Here is a 22,419-nt window from a genome sequence, read left to right as displayed (position 1 = left end):
CAATTGCACTTGTGTTATCATAGAAAATAGGAATCCTTTAAACTTGCAAACCATAGTCTAGCAATTGATTTTTCATCCATAAAATCTATGCACAGCAACTGCCAGCAACAATATATTCAGCTTCAGCAGTTCAAGTAGAAACTGAATTTTGCTTTTTACTGAACCAGGACACAAGCTTGTTTCCTAGAAATTGACAGGTTAAACTGTTATCCGTCGAGTGATAAAGTATTCCAGAAAAATAATTGATTTTTATTAGCAAATTGTATTCCGACGGATGATCAAACTCGATGGATAACGATCATCCGTCGAGATGTAAATTTTGACTTAACCAAAATTTCATCCTAGACTGAAAAATCAATTTAAATTTCTGGCTGCATTACAACTTGCAAATTATCTCATAAGGATTTAAGAATAATTAAGCATACCTAACTCACTTACCAACCTTGAGAAGGTGGATTCATCCAGTGGCTTGGTAAAAATATCTGCAAGCTGCTTCTCACTTGGAACAAAATGTAGTTCCACAGTACCATTCATTACATGTTCCCTTATGAAGTGGTACTTGATGTCTATGTGCTTTATCCTTGAATGTTGTACTGGATTTTCAGTGATGGCAATTGCACTTGTGTTATCATAGAAAATAGGAATCCTTTCAACTTGCAAACCATAGTCTAGCAATTAATTTTTCATCCACAAAATCTGTGCACAGCAACTGCCAGCAACAATATATTCAACTTCAGCTGTTGAAGTAGAAACTGAATTTTGCTTTTTACTGAACCGGACACAAGCTTGTTTCCTAGAAATTGACAGGTTTCTGTTGTACTTTTTCTATCAATTCTACAACCTGCATAGTCTGCATCTGAGTAACCAGTTAGATCAAAACCAGAATCTCTAGGGTACCAAAGGCCAAGTTTTGGTGTTCCCTTGAGATATCTGAAAATTCTCGTAATAGCTACTAAGTGAGATTCTCTAGGGTCAGCCTGAAATCTAGCACACAAATATGTAGCAAACATTATATCTGGCCTCGTTGCTGTTAAGTACAGAAGTGAGCCAACCATGCCCCTATAACTTGAAATATCCACAGACTTTTCAGTAGTGTTTAATTCAAGCTTAGTTGCAGTAGCCATGGGAGTTTTTACAGATGTGCAATCCATTAGATCAAACTTCTTTAAAAGATCAAAAATGTATTTAGTTTGACTAATGAATATTCCATCACTAACTTGCTTAACTTGCAAACCAAGAAAGTAACTGAGTTTTCCCATCATACTCATTTCATACTTACTTTGCATCAATTTGGAAAACTTTTTGCAAAGTTTCTCATCTGTAGAGCCAAAAATAATATCATCTACATAAATTTGAACAAGTATGCTAGAGCCATTAACATTTCTAAAGAATAAAGTTTTATCTACAGTACCCCTTGTGAAGTGATTTTCCAAAAGGAACTTTGATAAAGTGTCATACCAGGCTCTAGGTGCTTGCTTCAGTCCATAAAGTGCTTTCAAAAGATAATAGACATGTTCTGGAAAATTTGGATCTTCAAAACCAGGAGGTTGACTGACATAGACTTCCTCCTCCAAATCTCCATTCAGAAAGGCACTTTTGACATCCATTTGATAGACCTTGAAATTGACATGAGCTGCATAGGCTAAGAAGATTCTGATGGCTTCAAGTCTTGTAACAGGAGCAAATGTTTCATCAAAATCTATTCCTTCTTGTTGACAATAGCCCTTAGCAACCAATCTAGCTTTGTTCCTGACTACTATGCAAAAGGAATAGCCCTTCTTGTTCATCAAAACCCATTTGGTGTCTATTGGATTCTTTCCTTTAGGCTTGGGCACCAGCTTCCATACATTATTCCTTTCAAATTGGTTTAGCTCCTCCTGCATAGCTAAAATCCAATCAGGATCCAACAAAGCTTCTTCTACCTTCTTTGGTTCTTCCTTGGAAAGAAAGCTGATGTATAGACATTCTTCTTGAGTTGCTCTCCTGGTTTGAACTCTAGAAGAAACATCACCAATTATAAGCTCAAAGGGGTGATCTTTTGTCCATTTCCTTTGTTGAGGTAGATTAGCTCTAGTTGAATAGGCCTCATTATTGTCTTGATGTGTGATTGAGTTTGATTGTTAGAAACTCCCCATGAGTTTGTGGATCTTTGATTTGAGAAAGGGAACTTTCTATAGGTGATCTATCTTGACTTCCCGCTCCTTTTGATAACCCGACAGATGGTGAATTTTGAGTGCCGACGGATGAAGCTGGTTGTCTCCCGACGGATAACGCATATTGCCTCCCGACGGATGAAGCATTATGCAACTCGACAGATGTTGAGTTTTGTGCTTCATTGGTAGTAGATTTTTTATATTATCCTTAGATACTGTTTCTTGATCACTTTCATCATCACTGTCATCACTAACCATCTCCACATTGTCGAATTTGAGGCTCTCATGGTAATCTCCATCTTGCAGTCCTTCAATTTTTTTATCATCAAACACAAAATGTATTGATTCCACAATAATGTTGGTTCTTAGATTGTAGACTCTATATGCTTTACCAACAACATATCCAACAAAAATTCCTTCATCTGCTTTAGCATCAAACTTTCCATTTTGATCAGTTTGATTTCTCAGAATATAGCATTTGCAGCCAAAGACATAAAGAAAATTTAGAGTTGGCTTCTTGTTCTTGAACAATTGATAGGGAGTCATGCATCTTACTTGATTAACCAGTGAAATATTCTGAGTGTAGCATGCAGTATTTACAGCTTCAGCCCAGAAATATGTTGACAGTTTAGATTCTTCAAGCATTGTCCTTGCAGCTTCAATAAGTGATTTGTTCTTCCTTTCCACTACTCCATTTTGTTGTGGAGTTCTTGCTGCTGAAAACTCATGCAGAATCCCATTTTCCTCACAAAATGCTCTCATGATAGAATTCTTGAACTCAGTTCCATTGTCACTCTTGATTCTTCTAACCTTGAAATCAGGATGATTATTGACTTGCCTTACGTGATTGATGATGATTTCACTAGCCTCTTCTTTAGACTGTAGGAAATATGTCCAAGAGAACTTTGAGAAATCATCTACAATTACTAGGCAAAATCTTTTCCTTGAGATGGACAACACATTGACTGGTCCAAACAAATCCATGTGTAGCAGTTGCAAAGGTTCTTCAATTGTTGAATCAAGTTTCTTCCTGAATGATGCTTTAATCTGCTTCCCTTTTTGGCAGGCATCACACAATCCATCCTTAGAAAACTCCACTAGAGGAATGCCTCTAACCAGTTCTTTCTTTACTAGCTCATTCATGGTCTTGAAATTTAAATGGGATAGCTTCTTGTGCCATAGCCAACTTTCATCCTGACTTGCTTTACTGAGAAGACAAGTAACAGATTTTGCATTAGATGATTTAAAATCAGCTAGGTACACATTTCCTTTTCTCACACCATTGAGAACCACTTTGTTGCTTCTTTTATTAGTCACAACACATGCTTCTGAATTGAAGGTTACTGAGTTGCCTTTATCACAAAGCTGGCTAATACTCGACATATTATGTTTGAGACCATCCACTAAGGCAACCTCCTCAATGATGACATTTTCCTTTAAAATCAAGCCATATCCCACAGTATAACCCTTGCTGTCATCTCCAAAAGTAATACTTGGGCCAACCCTCTCCTTAAACTCTGTGAGCAGGGTAGAATCACCAGTCATGTGTCTTGAATAACCACTATCCAAGTACCAAAGGTTCTTTTTGTTTCCCTGCACATATCAAAATCAAATCAAGTTGATTTTGGTACCCAAGTTTACTTGGGTCCTGCCTTGTTAGCTTGCTTTTCTGTTTCTTAGGCTTTATCTCATTTGACTTGGGGATATCAGATTCATCCTTGGTCATTTGAGTTGGGCCTTTGAAACCATTCATTGCAACAGAATTATCATGCATATTATAATCAACAGGGAATGGCATGCTATTAGTAAACATGTTATTCCAGTAAGGCATGCTAAATGGCATTTATGGCATACTAAATGCAGCATATTAAGGATTAGGTGCAAATGGCATGTTAGCAAGCTGTGCATTCATATTCTGTGTAGACATAGCATTCATAGGCATGGGAGGCATGGCATTCATGTTAGGAAAGTGAGGTGGCACAGACATGGAAGTAGGCATGGCAGATTTGCAATTAACAGACAAATGATTTACACTACCACACTTGACACAGATTTTTCTAGGAGCATATTTGTCAGGTGTGTAGTTATTGTGTTTGTTAATCCCTACTTTACCATTTCTATTGTTTTTTTAGCCTCTGTTTTTACCTCAATCTTTTCAAGTCTGTCACTTAACTGTTTGACAGTCATGTGACCAACATTAGTCTTCTTCCCTTTCTTAACTTGACTCGATTCTCCTGAAACAAATTTCTTGGAAACAGATCCATACTTCTCATTCAGCTTAACAAGTTTGGCTTTACTGATAGGCTTGCTCTCAGCCGACGAATGAGGATTTACATCACTCGACGGATAACCCTTTTTGTTATCCGACGGATGACCCTCATCATCCGTCGAGTCTACAATTGTTAGCACTCCTTCCACCAAATTTGGATCTAGTTTCTCCTTGTTCTTCTTCCAGGTTGCATCACAAAAGGATTCGATCCCTTGAACTTTGGTGATTTGAGCATGAACATCTCTAGGTGTTTTCCATGCCTTAATCACCTCCTGTTCACGTTCAAGCTGCTTCTTCAAAATTTCTTCTTTCTTCAAAGACTCAGTTAATTCCTCCTTGGAAATCTTACATTCAATTCTTAATTTTTCAAAATCAATGAACTGAGACTCTAGCACATTATTCCTCTCACTTAAAAACAAATTGTTTTCTTTGATTTTAGCATTTTCTTTAGTAAGAGATTTAAGTGTAACACGCAAATGATATAACTCTGTAGGCATGTCATTTATAGCATCATTAGACTCAGCTTTAGATAAATGTGCAAGGTTTGTAGTAATTACCTGATTACTTGAAGAACTTGTCTCTGTTTCATCAGACTTGGCCATTAGGGCTAGATTAACATAGCTGACATCTTCATCTTCATCTTCATCCAGACCATCTGCAGCCCAGTCATTTTCTTGTGTAATGAAAGCCCTTTCCTTTTGTTTGAGCAACTCAAAGTATTTCTATTTATAATCCACAGGCTCAAACTTCTTTTTGTTGGAATCTGACTTTCAACACTCACTGGCAAAGTGCCCTGCCAAGCCACATTTGAAACATTTGAATTTTGATTTATCCACCATGTTTCTATTTGGCTTGGCTGCTCCAAAGTTCTTCTTGAGCTTGGAAAATCTTCTGGAAAGATCTGCTAGATGTTAATCAATATCTTCCATGTCATCTTGGCTCAAAGAATCTTCATTTTCTGTTACCAGCCCCTTGCCCTTGTTTTCACAGACCTTTGAAGTTGATTCAACAGCTTCCATCTTCATCTCCTTCTCTTTTTCTAACTCAGCAACTAGTGCAGTGGATCCTCCTTTCTTCTTTCCTCTCTCCATCCTCTCATCTTGCTCTATTTCAAGCTCATAAGTCTTCAGGATGCCATACAGTCTCTCCAAAGTAAACTCCTTATAATATTGAGAGTTTCTTAATGAGACTGTCATTGGTTTCCATTCCTTTGGAAGAGATCTAAGGAATTTCAGATTGGAGTCTTTTGTCTGATAGACCCTTCCATGCAGGTTCAGAGCATTTAGTAGTTTTTGAAACCTACTAAAGATGTTAGTGAGAGACTCACTTTCTTCATTGTGAAAATGCTCATATTGCTGAATCAGTAGCTGCATCTTGTTTTCTCTAACTTGCTCAGTGCCATCACAGATAATCTTTATTGTATCCCAAACATCCTTGACAGTTTTGCAATTGATGATGTTGTCAAATATATCACCATCAACTCCATTGGACAGGATATTCATGGCCTTCTTATCTTTCCTGAATTGTTCAATATCAGGATCAGACCATTCATGCCTTGGCTTGGGGACATATGGCTCATTTCCAGTTGCAGCTCTCATTGGTACATGAGGACCTCTTTCTATGCAATTTATATAGGCCTCATCTTGAGAAAGCAAATGAAGATGCATCTTTACCTTCCAGTGATGGTAATTATCTTTATCCAGAAAAGGAATCTTGACTCCAACATCCTTCTTGTTCATCTTGCTATTTTGTTGATCTTCAAACTCTTTGTTTATCAAGAGCTTGCTCTGATACTAATTGTTAGTCCCTTAACAATTCAACAAGAATTACAGAAGGGGGGTTGAATGGAATTCTTGAAACTTTTTCTTAAATAAAATTGTTCTAACTTAAATATTTATATATCAGTGTGAATTAATTTGCAGAGTGCGGAATAATAACTTCAAATGAATCAAAACACAAGTAATTAAAAACACAAGTCTTTAAAAACTTTCTGGTGGATTTGAATGTATCCACCAGAGATATATAATATATATCGAGAGAACTCTGTGTAGCAAAAAGCTCACAGCTGCTTACAAGTGTTGAACAACTAAGAATGCAGAGAAATGCTAAGAATATAGCTTACAAGTGTTTCTCTCCTTGTATCTCAGTTACTATTCTATTTGCCGCTTCTTGGTTTATATAACAACAAGATTACAAAGTAATAAGACAAGATAATAAAACAAAAACTATCAAGTCTAATACTATGCTACTTCATTACTCTATTCCAGCATCTTTGAATATCTTCATATTAGCATGGAAATGGCAATGCTTCTTTGTTCTCGAAAACCCAGTTGAATAGGCTACCACATTCCATTTGCATACACTCGACGCATGTGACTGTGTTGTAACTGTCAACGGATGTTTGAATTGATTATCCTTTGATTACATGATCATCCGTCGATGGCTTTGTTGATCATCCGTCGATAGCTTTGTTGATCATCCGTCGACGGCTATATTGATCATCCGTCGACAGCTTTGTTAATCATCCGTTGGTAGCAATTTGGCACTTGACTTCATTTCATTTATGCAGAATTACAAGACATCATCTATGTACAATTAATCAACCTATTCTGCATATCTACTTAAAGTCAATCATGACTTATATGCTACTACAGAATCTATATAACGGTGTATGCAGAAATGTGCTACAGACTTATTGTTACATAAGCTACTCACTCGATGGCTAATAAATCATCATCCGTCGGGACTATATTGAGTCATCCGTCAGGACTATAATCCTTATCCATCGAGTGCTACATTTTTCACTAAGTAAAATCTACAAAGGTATTTTGTTAATGAAATCATCAAGTTCACAACATATACACAACAAGGTTTTGGTTCTTGATTGTAGATTCGGAGCGTGAGGGCATTCAGGCTAGGAAAGGGAAAAGTATACTAGGTGGCAGTAACTCTACTTACTTGTGTAAATGGTTATAAAGAGGATATTGTTCATGCCATGTAGAGTATTGAACTTTTATAGTAATGTACCCCTGTTATTGATTCTTGAGATACCCTATTTTTGTTCTTGTGAACTTGCTATTGATAAGACTATTGTTCAAACCCTTTGGTAACCTTTTCTTATCCTGATTACTTGTAAATACCATGAACTGTTGCAAACCCTATAAGAACCTTTACAAACCCCTTGTGTAATGGTCCTTTACTCCTTTGTTTACCTTATACCCTATTGATCCTTGAAACGGTTTTGATTCCCTAACTTGCGTACCTTGTCATCATTTGATCAAGATCTTTAGCACTGAACCTTGCTTACCTTTGGTTTATTCACTTCCTTTGAATTCTTGAAATTGAACTTAAGAATGAGTTTCGACTTGAAAGAGTCTGAATGATTTCATATTCTTGGTAATGATTAAATGAATTTAGTAAACCTTTCTTTTTCCAACACAAGGTTTTCCAAACGAATTCCTGATGGATTGGATTGAGACGTAAGAGATTAGCGGGGCTAGTCCAGTCTTGTTAAGAGGCTAGCGGGGCTAGTCCAGTTTAAGGCTGAAATTATGTCATTGATACCTTAAAGACCGGATGGAGGTCGGTACAGGCTGATCACCCATATTATTATGAATTGAAAGTTAAAGTAATCCAATCAAGGGTTCGATGACTATTTAAAAAGGAATTGAATTTCCTATTCAGTAATTGATTCTTTGAAAATGAAAAGGCTTATATTGTTTTGAAAAGAGTTGATTGTGATATTGTGTAGCTTACAGCTTGTGAACCCTGATTTTTTATTCTGTTGATATTATCAATCATATAATTGATTCCCAATGATGAAAAGATTATCACTTTCCATTTGAAAGATCATTTGTGATCCGATTAATGATTTGTGATGAATGTTGGCTTTCACCCTATCTTGAGCTTGTTCCTTGAAAGCCCAAAGCTTTTCTTCGTAACCCTTTCATAGCCCAAAAGATAGAAATCTGCCACCTATAAATGATAAAGTAGAATGCCCTGAGTTCAGAAATGGTATATTGTGGATTTTGTATCGTAGAACTGTTTTATAGTTACTTGCTGAGTTTTATGCTCATATGTTTTATTTTAATCTAACCATGACAGTTAAGCAAGAAGATGGCTAGGCTTATGCGCACTGCTCTAAGAGCGCACCTGGTGGTCCCTTTCGTGTTGAGCGCTTCTGGTTGCAGAGCAGGTAGTACAGGTTTTGAGTGAGCAAGCGCTTAGCCGAAATGTTGTTAAGATACAATGAGTTATCTGTCGGTTCCAAGTCGGAATCGACTATGTAAATTTGGTTATATTTTGGGTTGTAAATTATATTCTATGGTTGGTAGTTTTAACCTTGTCTCATACTTTATCCTGTTTGATCCTGTTAGTAGCTAATCGGGGTTTATGCTTATTTAATTTATAGTTTAAAGGTGTGTGGGTCCTCATTTCCTAACCCCGAGATTGAGGGTGTCATATAATGTGATCAATATAATTACTTTTTATTTTTAACATAAAATAGATCGAATTAAATTATATATTTTAGTGTGTGTATAAGTTTCATTCATATTTAATAATTTTTTAATATGAAAATAATTTATAATATCATGAAATAGTTTTATACAAATAATGACAAGAAATTCAGTGTTTCATTCAAAAAATTTTAAATTTACATAAAATTTTAATTATATAAAATAATGTACGCTTTACATGTTTTTATTGTAGTTAGGCTACTATTTAAAATCGGTAAAGTCAATACGTTTTTCAAATTGCTTAATTGCTATATTTTTTTAATTATAAAACTAATTAACATTTTAATTTTGAATCCGTATGAAATATAAATTATAATATCAAATTTGCTCCTGAAGAATTCGCTTATATTAAAAAATTACATACATATAGTTTAAATTTTGATATTACTGTATATTTTGTTTTAACAAAGTGAAATATGGAGAAAAACTTGGTTAAGTACAATGCCCCTAGTTTTACCCCATCGTGCCATAATCCGGTCAAGTCCACGACAAATTACAATAAATCAATCCTGCCATTTTGGTATTATTTATTGACCTAGATCTCCAACATATTAATCCTCGTGGATGTACATTGTTACAAACACTTTTATTTCATTAATATAACTATCTTATCGATCCAATAAACAATTTTTTTTCCTAAGCCAATAAATAAATTTTCTAAATATGTTAATTGAAAAATACACTTTAACTATAATCAAACTTTTTTTAAGATCGAGTAGATTCCGATGCTATATTTGAAATAAGTCAAAATACATTGGTCTAAATAAAAAATCGATTTTTTTTTGAATTATGTGTACATCTAACACTACTCCATTTATCCCATAATTGTTAACTTATTTAATTCTTTTTTGCACAATTTAGTTAAATAACTAAAATTTAGAAATTTTATTTATTTATAAATTTAGTTAAATAACTAAATAACACGCATTAAAATTTATTTATTTTTCGTATTAGTGTGAACACAAATATTTGATATCGTTATTTAATTTTTATATACAATATAGTAGATTTTAATAAGACAATTATTTAAAAAAAATATTACATTATTTAGTAAATAAATGTTAAATCTTAATTTATTTGTATTTTTCGTATAATGAATATCTTTATTTGTTAAATATTGATCAAAATTATTATTTCAATTGTAACTTTAATTACTTAGAAATTTATAGCTAACTATATCAATATATATATATATATATATATATATATGAAAGAAAAAATATGACTAAAAGTGTTATTTCAAATTGGAAAATGAAATTTAACTCTTTAGCGACACATATAGTGCCCGTTTGGGAAATCTTAAAATAAGTAACTTATAACTTAAAATGATTAAGTGCGAAATAAGTGATAAGTTGATAAATACTTATAAGTTCTATAAGTGTTTGGATAAATTTACTTATAAGTCAGAATTTTTTTTACTTAAATGAATTAAAACAAATAATTATTAAATATAATTATCTTAGTTCATGAATCTTAAATTAGAAAATATTTAAATATTTATATTTTAAAATCAAAACTTTAGAAAAAAGTGAAAAAATGAAAATAAGTTGGAAAAAAGTACGTCACTGCCAACTTTCAACTTATCAGCTTATAAGTTGTAAATTCAGCTTATAAGTTGGGTCGACAAACACTCGTCGATAAGCTGTTAAGGGCTTATAAGCCATAAGTGGCTTATAAGTAGCTTGCCAAACAGGCCCATATATTTACTGCTTGAATAAAAACATAAAAACTATAATAATATAATAATATTATAGTGTGAAAATTAATGACTCAACTTGGGATCAATTCTCGTCAACATCATTTTATCATTTTTTAATTATGATAAATACAATATCATATATATTAGAGATTACAGTAAATGACTTTAAGTGCTTGATAAAATTATTGAAAATGAATTTAATAACGCACTAGTTTCTATATAACATAGGAAATAAAAAGGACTATTAATTACTCTTAACGTGTGCCTTAAAAGGCACATGTCCGGTTAAATATTTATGAACGGTTTTTCTGTAATGTGCCTATGTACACACTAAATACAATTTTTTATAATTTTAACTTGTTTTGATTGATTAACACTTCTTAATAATGGTGAACTCCTGCATTTACAACAAATACACTAATCAAAATATTACAAATTTTATAAATTTTAAAGCTTAAAATGTGTCTATGGAACACACTAAACAAAACCTTAATAATAACTAGTATCACAATCCGAGGAGCAATTGTCTCTAACACAAGTAATTAACGAAGTTATATTCTGTTTTGTCGAAGCTGATTTTGGTGCCTGCAGAGTCATGACCGACCATATGCATTTAGCAGTCAAAGTTACGACACAAAACCTGGGAAATTACGACCATCGGCCTATTTCATTTCACGCCCAGCTAATACACATTTACCACATGCTTTAATAGTGTGTATTCATGCATTAATATATTTTTCCTTTAAAATTACATACATGTTTCCTATCTGTACCCAAGTGACTACTAATTTATTTGAAAATTAGCTAAAATTATAATCTATTACTAGCAACTTTTTTGCTGCAAATGAATTGCACCATCTATAAGGGTAACTTACAACTTTCTAAATTTTGTTGTAAACTAAATGCCAGTCTAAATTAACAGTTAATGTAAATCAATATAATTACCGCCTAAATATTAAACTCATTCTCCTTATTTCGTAACAGTATTAAAATCTCATTTTAGTAACCCAAACATTAATTATTTCATTAAATTCATTCGATACAAGACTCAGTATATAAGCTCAACGAGACAAGGTAATTCAACACATCTGTACCTACATCCAAGTAAGTTACTCGAGACAAAATACCATAACCATGGCTAATTCCTCCTTGTATTTCCTTACTTTCTTCATGTGTTTATTTGTTTGCGCAACCTGTGAAGCCGCCTTGAGGAATGGCCGAAAGCTACAAGTAAGTCTATTTAATCTTTATTTCAACCATATGTCTATAGCATATGATCTAGCTAGGTTGTTCGTTCTATTCCGAGAAACTATGGGGATTTATAGAATATATGGTATGTTGTTGTATGCATAATGCAGGGGAAGACATGGTGTGTGGCTCAGACGTCAGCACCAGATGATGCACTGAAAGATTTTATTGTAGTAGCTTGTGAAAGATACAATTGTAAGGATATAATGGAAGGAGGGCCGTGTTATCAACCCGCGAATGTACGTAACCATGGCTCTTATGCTCTTGATGTGTATTATAGAAATACCGGGTTCTGCAATCAGGATATCGGCACTCCAACAGTCACTGATCCTTCTTTTGGTAACTGCCATTACCCCTGAGCAACATACATTGTACAAACCACAGTTAGTATTGGCCCTATGAATAAATTTGTTAAATGAGTGGAAGAGATATTGTAATTGTGCACTTGTCCATGTTGGCTTAATAACATATTAACATACAACAATCCTGTTCTCAAAATATATACAGCATTCTCTGGTATATTGCAACTGCAAGCTGCAAAGAGGACTATTTATAATCATGCATTCTTGGAAAAGATTGAAAATAGAAAGCTACACATGCTCAAGAGCAAAACAAACTAAAAACAAAGAAACAGAACTCTTTGTTTTAAAAAATTATTTAACTTCGTAATTACTTCTTATTTATATGATTAGGGTCAAACAATTAGCAAGGCATGGCCTGGCCACAGGGCACAACTTAAAAACCCATTAAAAAGAAACTTCCAAGTTCCAACTTATAAAGGCCACAAGCCTCCAAAATTTTATATATATAAAAAGAATCATAGGAAAACAACTTTGAAAAACTGCAAAACCTCAAATCCTTTAAAAGATGTATATTGTTATAACAATCTATGAGCAAATCCAATGCAATGCTATCTTTGATTCTATTGCTATATTATAACACCAAATTCAAAAATACTCAATTTCAAAGGGGTGCCATATTTAAATGCAAATATGCATATATGCATCTTTAGTTCTATATTTGAAATCAATATGCTTGCAACATCATCTATTACTACAAATGAAGGGGAAAAGTTAAATAATTATTGTCTTGTACATCATAAAGTATCAAAACAATATTAAATTAGATAGAATTTAAAAGATTTATGAAATTTGAAACTAGTTATGAGACTAGCATTGAAGTGCAACTTTTATTTTAGCACCACAAAATACTTTTTGATTCAATATTATAATAACAATAGATATAACTATTTTGCATTTAGTATTGGACTTACTCTAACAAAGGCTAAATACATACTTTAGATTTAATATCCATATATTTTTTAATTTTTTTTTTGCTTATGTTACTTATAATTAAGGTCAAACAAGGACCTTTAAAAGAATCTTAAAAAATAGAAACTTAAAAAAATAGAAATGATATATAAAGAGTTAAAGGATAACATTCTTTCTTAAAAAAATATCCAAAAGTAACAAATTAGCACAAAGAAACATTTCTTAGAAAAAATTAAGGATGGATTTTAAGTGAGATGTATATTAATTTACATGCTATCATTTGAATATTTGATTGATGCCACAACGAAATGGATGCACAGGTAGCAAGCAGATATATATAACATTTACAATTGTGGCTCAGTACATTTTAAAATCTGAAAAATTAAGCCAAAAATGTTTTGTAAATGCAAGTTACAAAAGCTAATTATATAAATAAAAGTAACAAAATTTTCCATCCTCAAAAGAACTGGCCAAAAATAAACCGGCTTAACAGTGCAGATTAATTTAATTCATAGGTATGATATAACTAAAATTTCATTTAAAAAAACAATAGAACATTGGTTGATGCAACTTACAAGCCTTATATCTCAACTACACAACTGCCCCGTATGATCTGGAATATCAACCAAAACAACATGGCTCAATGACATGAAAATCATACCAACCAATGAAGTTCTCATAACTACACAACCATATAGGCAAAAGTCAGGACTAACAGAATACATAGGAAGTTGAGGATAATTTCTTCCACTGAGTTGGCATAAATAGAGTTCTCCCTATGATCCGAAATAAAGAAAGAGAAACAAATTATCTATTTTATATGTCACATATGAAATTTAAGGTAAATGTATAACTTCAGCCAAATGTTATACCCAAATGGAAGTTTGGCAGGGGCTAAAGACACTAACTGAACTTCCAACGTTTATTGCAGTTTACACAAGTTACAAATGTAGTCATAGGCTCATCGGCACTTCGAGTCTGCAACTGGTAGTAAGTGCATTTCCTTTTTCCACATCTGCCACACTTGAAACTATTAGTAGTTGCCTCTGGTTGTTTGCCACGCTCACACTCAAACAGAGCCTTATCTTTAATCTGTTTATTTTGAAGTTGCCTTTCATGGCTTGCCATTTCTTCAGGTTTCATTTCAAGGACCTTTTCTGGCTTGACATGTCCTAAGAGTACTTTTCTACGGAAATCTGGGTTGCTTGAATCCCCAATATTAAATATTATGGATCTATATTTGACTTTCTGCGCACCAGTAGACCGGCCCCACTTCTCAAACATCGCAGACTCCAAACACACAGCGATCCTAATAGGGTCACATGCATCTACTTCACCTCTTTGACGTTCCTCAACCTCATCCGGAACCTTGTTCAAAGCTTGTAAAAGAAGTTCACGGATTTTGTCTCGTACAGGATCATTACAACGGATAAGGGTAGACAGCTTGGGGGCAGTCGACATGGATTGTGTAGATTTTATCACATCCACATTCTGTTTTCCTTTGCTAGCTAATGTTACAACTGCTTCGCGTTTCCCAGAGGCAGTCCCTTGAATCCTGACATCATCATAAATTTCAATCCTATCCTCATCCGAATTATTATCATATTTAACTAAGTTGCCAGACCTTAACGCAGCACTAGAGTCATTCTTCTCAATCTTCAAAGTTTCAACATTCTCAACCTTTATGCCCTTAGAAGTTCCTGCAGAGACAGGCTGAGTATTGAAATCAACCTTATTGTCCAAACTTCCCATTCTATTCTTTTTAAGCGTTTCTTCAACTACTATGTTCTTCCATGTCTCAATCAATTGGGAAGCCAACGCCTGAATCTTCTTTCTAGGATGTTTAGTCAGATGCCGAAGTCTTTTCCCAACCTGGAATTAATTTTTTTTAAAAAGGATTTAAGGTGGCAAGACCTAAAAATATATCACTTCACACTAATTACCCTAAAATATCCAAAAAAATACAAGCCATCTATCATTCTAAACCCTGTTTATATTCTAACAACGATAAATGATAATGCTAGCAGCACTAAACCTTTAATTTAAGCCGGTAATAGTGAATACCGAAAAACAGAACATTTTCCACAGGTATCATTTATAAACAGTGACCGAAAATTCGACAACTACATAAACCCTAGAGTAAGTTATCAAACATACAAATTACGTAAATGCCTAATTGATTATAAATTCAATTGTCCACACCAATGATGCCTAGTTAAAAACCTAAATTACAAGCAGAAACACCGATAATACTTCTATTACATTAAAAATTACATAAAATGTTACCTGAGTGGAGACCAAAACGTCGTAGTTTACGGGGCATTTCTGAAGCTGCTTGAGTATATCGATGCAGCGATCTTCCTCCGGCGACAAACCTTCAACGGCGTCGTTTTCTGCCGCGACGGCGGCTTTTTCCACCGTTTGAAATAGTAGGATCAACTCTTTCTCCATTGCTCACCGCGAATTCATCAAGATTTGAGAAACAACTGAAATATGGGCCTGATAATAAGAAAGAGCGTAAATGGGCTTTTGATAATATTTGCAACCAGCGATTTTCTATTTTAATCCTCAATTGAGTCATTTCTGATTTCTTTGTAGTATGGCAGTCTGGCCCATAATAATAATAATAATAATAATAATAATAATAATAATAATAATATGTTTATATTTTTGTTAGATATATTTGATAATGTCATGGCTAATATGTTTTATGTTTAGCTTTCAGATCTTACTTGAACAGGATAAATCAGTACTTAACTGTTGATCAGTACTTATACTGGAAGTCAGGACTTAAGGATATCGGTACATATGTTATCAGAAGATAATCGTCAGAAGATAGATATCAGAACTTAAGTGCTGAAGGAGATAAACATAAGAAGAGATATGCATGAAGAAGGAATTCTGTAAAGAATGGAATACTTGGAAGAAAAGATATCTGATTGATATATTTTAGGAAGCAAAATTATATTCCATATCAATTAGCGATTATCTTGTACCTGTGTAGTATATAAACACAGATATAGGGTTTACACTATAAGTGTTATCATTATTAGAGAAGATTATTCATTGTAACCCTAGCAGCTCTCGTGATATTTGTTCATCACTGAGAGGTAACCGTTCCATACTATAACAGAGTTTATTGTTTCAATAAAGTTTGTTTTCTGTTACTTAAGTTCTTAAAGTTCGATTTGAGTGTACTATACACTGTATTCACCCCCTCTACAGTGTGCGTGTGACCTAACAATTGGTATCAGAGCCTATCTGTTAACATACATACAGTTAAAGATCCAAACACAATCATGTCGGACACAGAAACTCCAACTAAGCCTACCAAAACTGAGGAACCACCAAAGACACAAATTCATAGTCGGTATGAGACCATCAGAGTTCCCATACTGAGACCATCTGAATATCCCATATGGAAGGTAAGGATGACCATGTTCCTGGAAGCAACAGATCCAGAATACCTTGATGGAATCAAGGAAGGCCCTCACAAACCAACCAAACTCGCTGTTGCAGTTGCAGGTGAATCAGCAAAGACCGTACCAAAGGAGAAGAGTGATTATACTGCTGAAGACATAGCATCAATTGCTAAGGATGCTAAGGTACGACACTTACTGCATAGTGTCATTGATAATGTAATGTCAAACAGGGTAATCAACTGCAAGACTGCTAAGGAGATATGGGATGCTCTGGAAACAAGGTGTCAGGGAACTGACACAATTAAGAAGAACAGGAAGACAATACTCACTTAAGAGTATGAACACTTTGACTCAAAGACTAATGAGTCATTGAATGATTTATATGATAGATTTGTCAAACTTTTGAATGATTTGTCATTGGTTGATAAATAGTATGATCTTGAAGATTCAAACCTTAAGTTCCTGTTAGCTCTTCCTGAATGCTGGGATTTGAAGGCAACGACAATAAAAGACAACTACAATCTTGATGAAATAACTCTTGACGAAATCTATGGAATGCTCAAGACTCATGAGCTGGAGATGGAACAAAGAAGCAAGAGGAAAGGAGGAAAGTCAAGGACAGTTGCTCTTAAGGCTGAAGAAGAATTCCCCAAAGCAGCTTCCTCAAAGAAAGACAAGGGAGAAGCTCTCTTTATAAAGTCTGATACCGAGTCATCAAGTTCTGAGAGTGATGATGACTCAGATTCTGAAAGCTTGCCTGAGACTGATGCTGATGAGGAGATGATGAAGCTGTGTGCTCTTATGGTGAAAGGAATCACAAAGATTGCATACAGGAAGTTCGTGAAGGGAAAGAAGTTTTTCAGGAAAGGCATAAGTTCTGATAAGAAGAATTTCAGAAGATCTGAAGGCAGAGGAGGAAAGTCTGATAGAGGAGATTACACCAATGTTAAATGCTATAACTGTGGTGAAAAAGGCCACATATCTCCTGACTGCAAGAAGGTAAAGGGTGACAAAGGCAAGGCTCTTGTCACAAAGCAGAAAAGCTGGACAGACACCTCAGACTCTGAAAGTGAGGAAAACTATGCATTGATGGCAAATGCTGATAAAGAAAGTGCTGAGAGCAGTTCTGAAGCTACTGAAACAAAGGTACCTCAGACTACTTATGCTTTTCATACTGATGATATTAATGAGTTGAGAAGATATCTTAAAACCATGTTTGTTAGCTATAGAGATCAAACTTTAACATGTGAAAGATTAACTTCTGAAAATCTTGCATTTAAGAAAAGAAATGATTTCTTAGAAAAAGAGTTAGTCATGTTCCATCAAACTCAGAAGGATAGAGATGATGCTTTTTATGTTAGGAATGAAGTGCTAAAATTAAATGAATCTCTAAAAACTGAGTTAGAAAAGGAAAGAGAGATTATCAGGACTTGGACTAACTCTGGCAAAACAACTCAAAATTTGCTAAGTAGTGGAAACTGGAAAGAGGGCTTAGGTTATGGAGAAGATAAGAAAGATAAAGGAACTGAAGAAATTAAGTCTGTTGATAAACAAAAGCCAAAGTTAAAACCTGTTAAGTTTGTAACTGTAAAGTCTGAAAATGAAAAATCAGAAGTTACAAAGAAATTAACTTCTGATAAACTAAAACAGGAAAAGACAGCTAAAGTGAACATAGGCTTAATGACAAAGAAGCAGCTTAAGCATAAGCTGAAAGATGTCAAGAATGCAAACAAGGTAAAATCACCTAGGAAAAATAGGAATGGAAAGGAAGGTGTGAATAAAAACAATGATTATAAACCTGTTCCTGATGCTCCTAGGAAAACATGTCATAACTGTGGAAGTTCTAACCATCTGGCTTCTTTTTGCAGGAAGAATAAGAATATTAACTCCTTACCTTCAAAATCAGGAGTTAAGAGTCAGTCTGTTAGATACAAACCACAAAATCCTTGTTTTCATTGTGGTAGTTTATGGCATTCCATTTATACTTGTAAGGAATATCATAGTTTGTACTATGATTATTATCAAATAAAACCTTCTTTGAAGAAAGTTTCCATTGTTCCTTCTAGTGTAAATTCTGATTCAAAGTCTGATAGTGTAAGTTCTGATAAGAAAAATGTTAACATAAACTCTGATGCTAAATCCGCTGCAAATGTTAACAAACTTAATAAGGCCAAAGGATCCAAGCAAGTCTGGGTCCTTAAAATTAATAATTAGTGGTCTTTGTGATTGCAGGGCAACAGAAAAAATATTCTAGTTCTGGACAGTGGATGTTCAGGACATATGACTGGAAATAAGGCCCTGCTATCAGACTTTGTGGAGAAAGCTGGCCCAAGTGTTTCTTATGGAGATGGTAACATTGAAAAAACATTGGGATATGGCAATATCAATCTTGGAAATGTCATAATTAAACAAGTAGCTCTAGTCTCAGGACTTAAACACAACCTACTGAGTATAAGTCAAATCTGTGACAGAGGTTATCATGTTGATATCTTTGAAGAACACTGTGAAATTGTGAGTAAATCTAAAGGCAAAGTTGTTCTGAAAGGATACAGGCGTGGTAACATTTATGAAGCTAAGCTTTCAACAAGTACTGATGGTTCTGCAATCTGTCTAATGAGTAGAGCATCAATTGAAGAAAGCTGGAATTGGCATAAGAAACTCTCTCATTTAAATTTCAACAATATAAATGAACTGGTCAAGAAAGATCTTGTGAGAGGATTGCCAAACACAGTATTTGCTCCTGATGGTCTTTGTGATTCATGTCAGAAAGCCAAACAAAGAAAATCTTCATTCAAGAGCAAGACTGAATCATCAATTCTTGAGCCTTATCATCTAATACATGTTGATCTATTTGGTCCAGTAAATGTCATGTCTATTGCAAAGAAGAAGTATGCGTTGGTCATAGTGGATGAGTTCACCAGATACACATGGGTGTATTTCTTGCATAAAAAAAGTGAAACTGCATCAACCTTGATTGATCATATCAAACATCTGGATAAAATGGTCAAAGATTCTGTGAAAGTTTTAAGGAGTGATAATGGCACTGAGTTCAAGAATTTGATAATGGAAGAGTTCTGCAAAAGCCATGGAATAAAGCAGGAATTTTCTGCTCCTGGAACTCCACAGCAAAATGGAGTTGTTGAAAGGAAGAATAGAACTCTCATTGAAGCTGCACATACAATGCTTGAAGAAGCAAAGCTTCCAACCTATTTCTGGGCTGAAGGTGTGCAGACTGCTTGTTTTACTCAAAATGCAACACTCATTAACAAGCATGGAAAAACACCATATGAGATGGTGAAGAAAAGAAGCCAAATCTGAAATATTTTCATGTATTTGGATGCAAGTGTTTTGTTCTCAAGACTCATCCTGAACAGCTATCAAAGTTTGATCTAAAAGCTGATGAAGGAATCTTTGTTGGATATCCACTTTCCATAAAAGCCTTCAGAGTCTATAATTTGAGAACAAAAGTGGTCATGGAATCTATCAATGTCTCTTTTGATGACAAAAAGATTACTGGTCTTGAAGATTTCATTGACCATGATCAGCTGAGATTTGAAAATGAAGACTCAAATTCTGATACAGAAAATCCTGATAGTCTAAGTCCTGATACTGTAAACTCTGATGGATTAAACTCTGATGTTATTGAAACTGTGGAGACTACGTCAAAGGAAGATGCACCTATACAGGGGGAGCATACTCAAGATCCTACCACATCTCAAGAAACATCAGAACATACATCTGGCTCTTCAAGTTCTGATAAGCCAAGTTCTGATAGTGCTGAAAATCTAAATACTGAAGAATCCAACTCAGAGAGCAAAGTTTCAGGGGGAGCATCAGAAAATGAAAATGAAAATAGCATGGATCTTGGGGGAGCATCCAGTTCTAGAGAAAACCTTCCATCTGCAAGGAAGTGGACAAAATCACATACACCTGATTTGATAATTGGAAATCCTGATACAGGTGTCAGAACTAGAACAGGTACTTTAAATGAATGTCTTTACAATTCTTTTCTCTCTCAGACTGAGCCAAAGAAAGTGGAAGAGACTCTTCAAGATGCTGATTGGGTGCAAGCAATGCAGGAAGAGTTGAATGAATTTGAAAGAAACAAAGTCTGGACCCTAGTGCCAAGACCAAAGAATAGATCTGTTGTTGGTACAAAGTGGGTATTCAGAAACAAAACTGACAGTGATGGCATAATTACAAGGAATAAGGCAAGGCTGGTTGCAAAAGAATATTTTCAACATGAGGGAATTGATTATGATGAAACATTTGCACCAGTTGCTAGGTTAGAAGCCATAAGGATATTCTTGGCTTATGCTGCTCACAAAAAGTTTACTGTCTTTCAAATGGATTTGAAAAGTGCTTTTCTCAATGAAGAATTGGAGGAGGAGGTATATGTTGAACAACCTCCAAGTTTTGTAGATACCAAACATCCAGATTATGTCTACAGGCTTGACAAAGCACTTTATGGACTTAAGCAAGCTCCTAGAGCATGGTATGAGACTTTAGCTCAATTTCTTCTGGAAAGTGGATTCAACCGAGGGACAATAGACAAAACACTGTTCTACCTCAATCATGGAAATGACTTACTTCTGGTCCAAATTTATGTTGATGATATCATTTTTGGATCTACAAATGACAAACTTTGCAAAAAGTTTGCCAAACTAATGCAGTCAAGATATCAGATGAGTATGATGGGGGAACTTAGCTATTTTCTGGGCCTTCAAGTCAAGCAGAATGAGGAAGGCACTTTTATTTGTCAAACCAAGTACACCAGAAACTTGCTGAAGAAATTTGGAATGCAAGATTGTTCAAGTGCATCCACTCCAATGGCCACTGCGATAAAACTGGATAAGGATACCGGTAAATCAGTAGATATTACTGACTACAGAGGTATGATTGGCTCTCTACTCTATCTAACTGCTAGTAGACCTGATATCATGTATGCTACCTGTCTTTGTGCAAGATTTCAAGCAGATCCAAGAGAACCTCACTTAACAGCTGTAAAAAGAATCTTTAAGTATCTTAAAAGAACAGCTGCTCTGGGATTATGGTATCCTAGAGAATCAGATTTTAAACTAATAGGTTACTCAGATGCAGATTTTGCAGGTTGCAAAATTGACAGGAAAAGCACAAGTGGAAGCTGCCAATTTCTTGGAGGCAGATTGGTTTCTTGGTACAGCAAGAAACAAAAGTCAATTTCCACATCAACTGCAGAAGCAGAGTATATTGCTGCAGGAAGCTGTTGTGCACAGATTCTTTGGATGAAGAATCAGTTACTGGATTATGGGTTAACATATTTCAAAATCCCTATTTACTGTGATAATCAAAGTGCTATTGCTATGACAGGTAATCCAGTTCAACACTCAATGACAAAGCACATCAGCATCAGGTACCACTTCATCAGGGAACATGTGGATGAAGGTACAGTGGAATTGCATTTTGTTCCCACAGATCAACAACTAGCAGATATCTTCACAAAACCACTGTGTGAAGCTACTTTTACAAGATTGGTAAATGAACTTGGAATGGTTTCAGGTTCTTTCTCTAAATCTGCTTAGTCTTGTTCTGTGTTATCAGACTTTATGCTCAGTATTTACAGAATTAATCTCATTGTGTATTCTGTGCTTAATTGATAAATGTCTTTAAGTACTGACTGTTGTCTGATATATGTTTCTAAACTCTGATAAGTGTTATGTCTGTTCAAGTACCTATTCAATCCTATGAGGATAACTGTGCTAGATACTGACCTAGTAGTCTTCAATAAACAAATGATTCCATGTAAGAAGTAATTATTTCAGTGGAAACCCTATGACACTAGCAAATTCTGATAATTGAGC

At 34.6% G+C, this 22,419-nt stretch overlaps 1 protein-coding gene across 1 annotated transcript; it reads right to left on the bottom strand.

The window, feature by feature from the left end:
- Window positions 1-13,812: 13,812 nt before the first annotated feature.
- Window positions 13,813-15,673, bottom strand: LOC141723993 (transcription elongation factor TFIIS-like). Its single transcript, XM_074525977.1, has 2 exons — window positions 15,444-15,673; window positions 13,813-15,029 (listed from the first exon to the last, which is right to left on the bottom strand). The coding sequence occupies exons 1-2, from the start codon at window positions 15,606-15,608 to the stop codon at window positions 14,061-14,063; spliced, it is 1,134 nt and encodes a 377-aa protein (XP_074382078.1). The 5' UTR covers window positions 15,609-15,673; the 3' UTR covers window positions 13,813-14,060.
- Window positions 15,674-22,419: the final 6,746 nt, after the last annotated feature.

This window comes from Apium graveolens, chromosome 5, assembly GCF_009905375.1.
Source record: "Apium graveolens cultivar Ventura chromosome 5, ASM990537v1, whole genome shotgun sequence".
Taxonomy (NCBI): Eukaryota; Viridiplantae; Streptophyta; class Magnoliopsida; order Apiales; family Apiaceae; genus Apium; species Apium graveolens.
The sequence above is the reverse complement of the archived record's forward strand: the minus strand, read 5'-3'. Positions and strand labels throughout refer to the sequence as shown.

Coding starts and splice junctions, on each gene's coding strand:
- LOC141723993 (XM_074525977.1), bottom strand. CDS start 15,608: ATGGAGAAAGAGTTGATCCTACTATTTCAAACGGTGGAAAAAGCCGCC. Junction 15,030..15,443: donor ACGTTTTGGTCTCCACTCAG/GTAACATTTTAT, acceptor AATTAATTCCAG/GTTGGGAAAAGACTTCGGCA.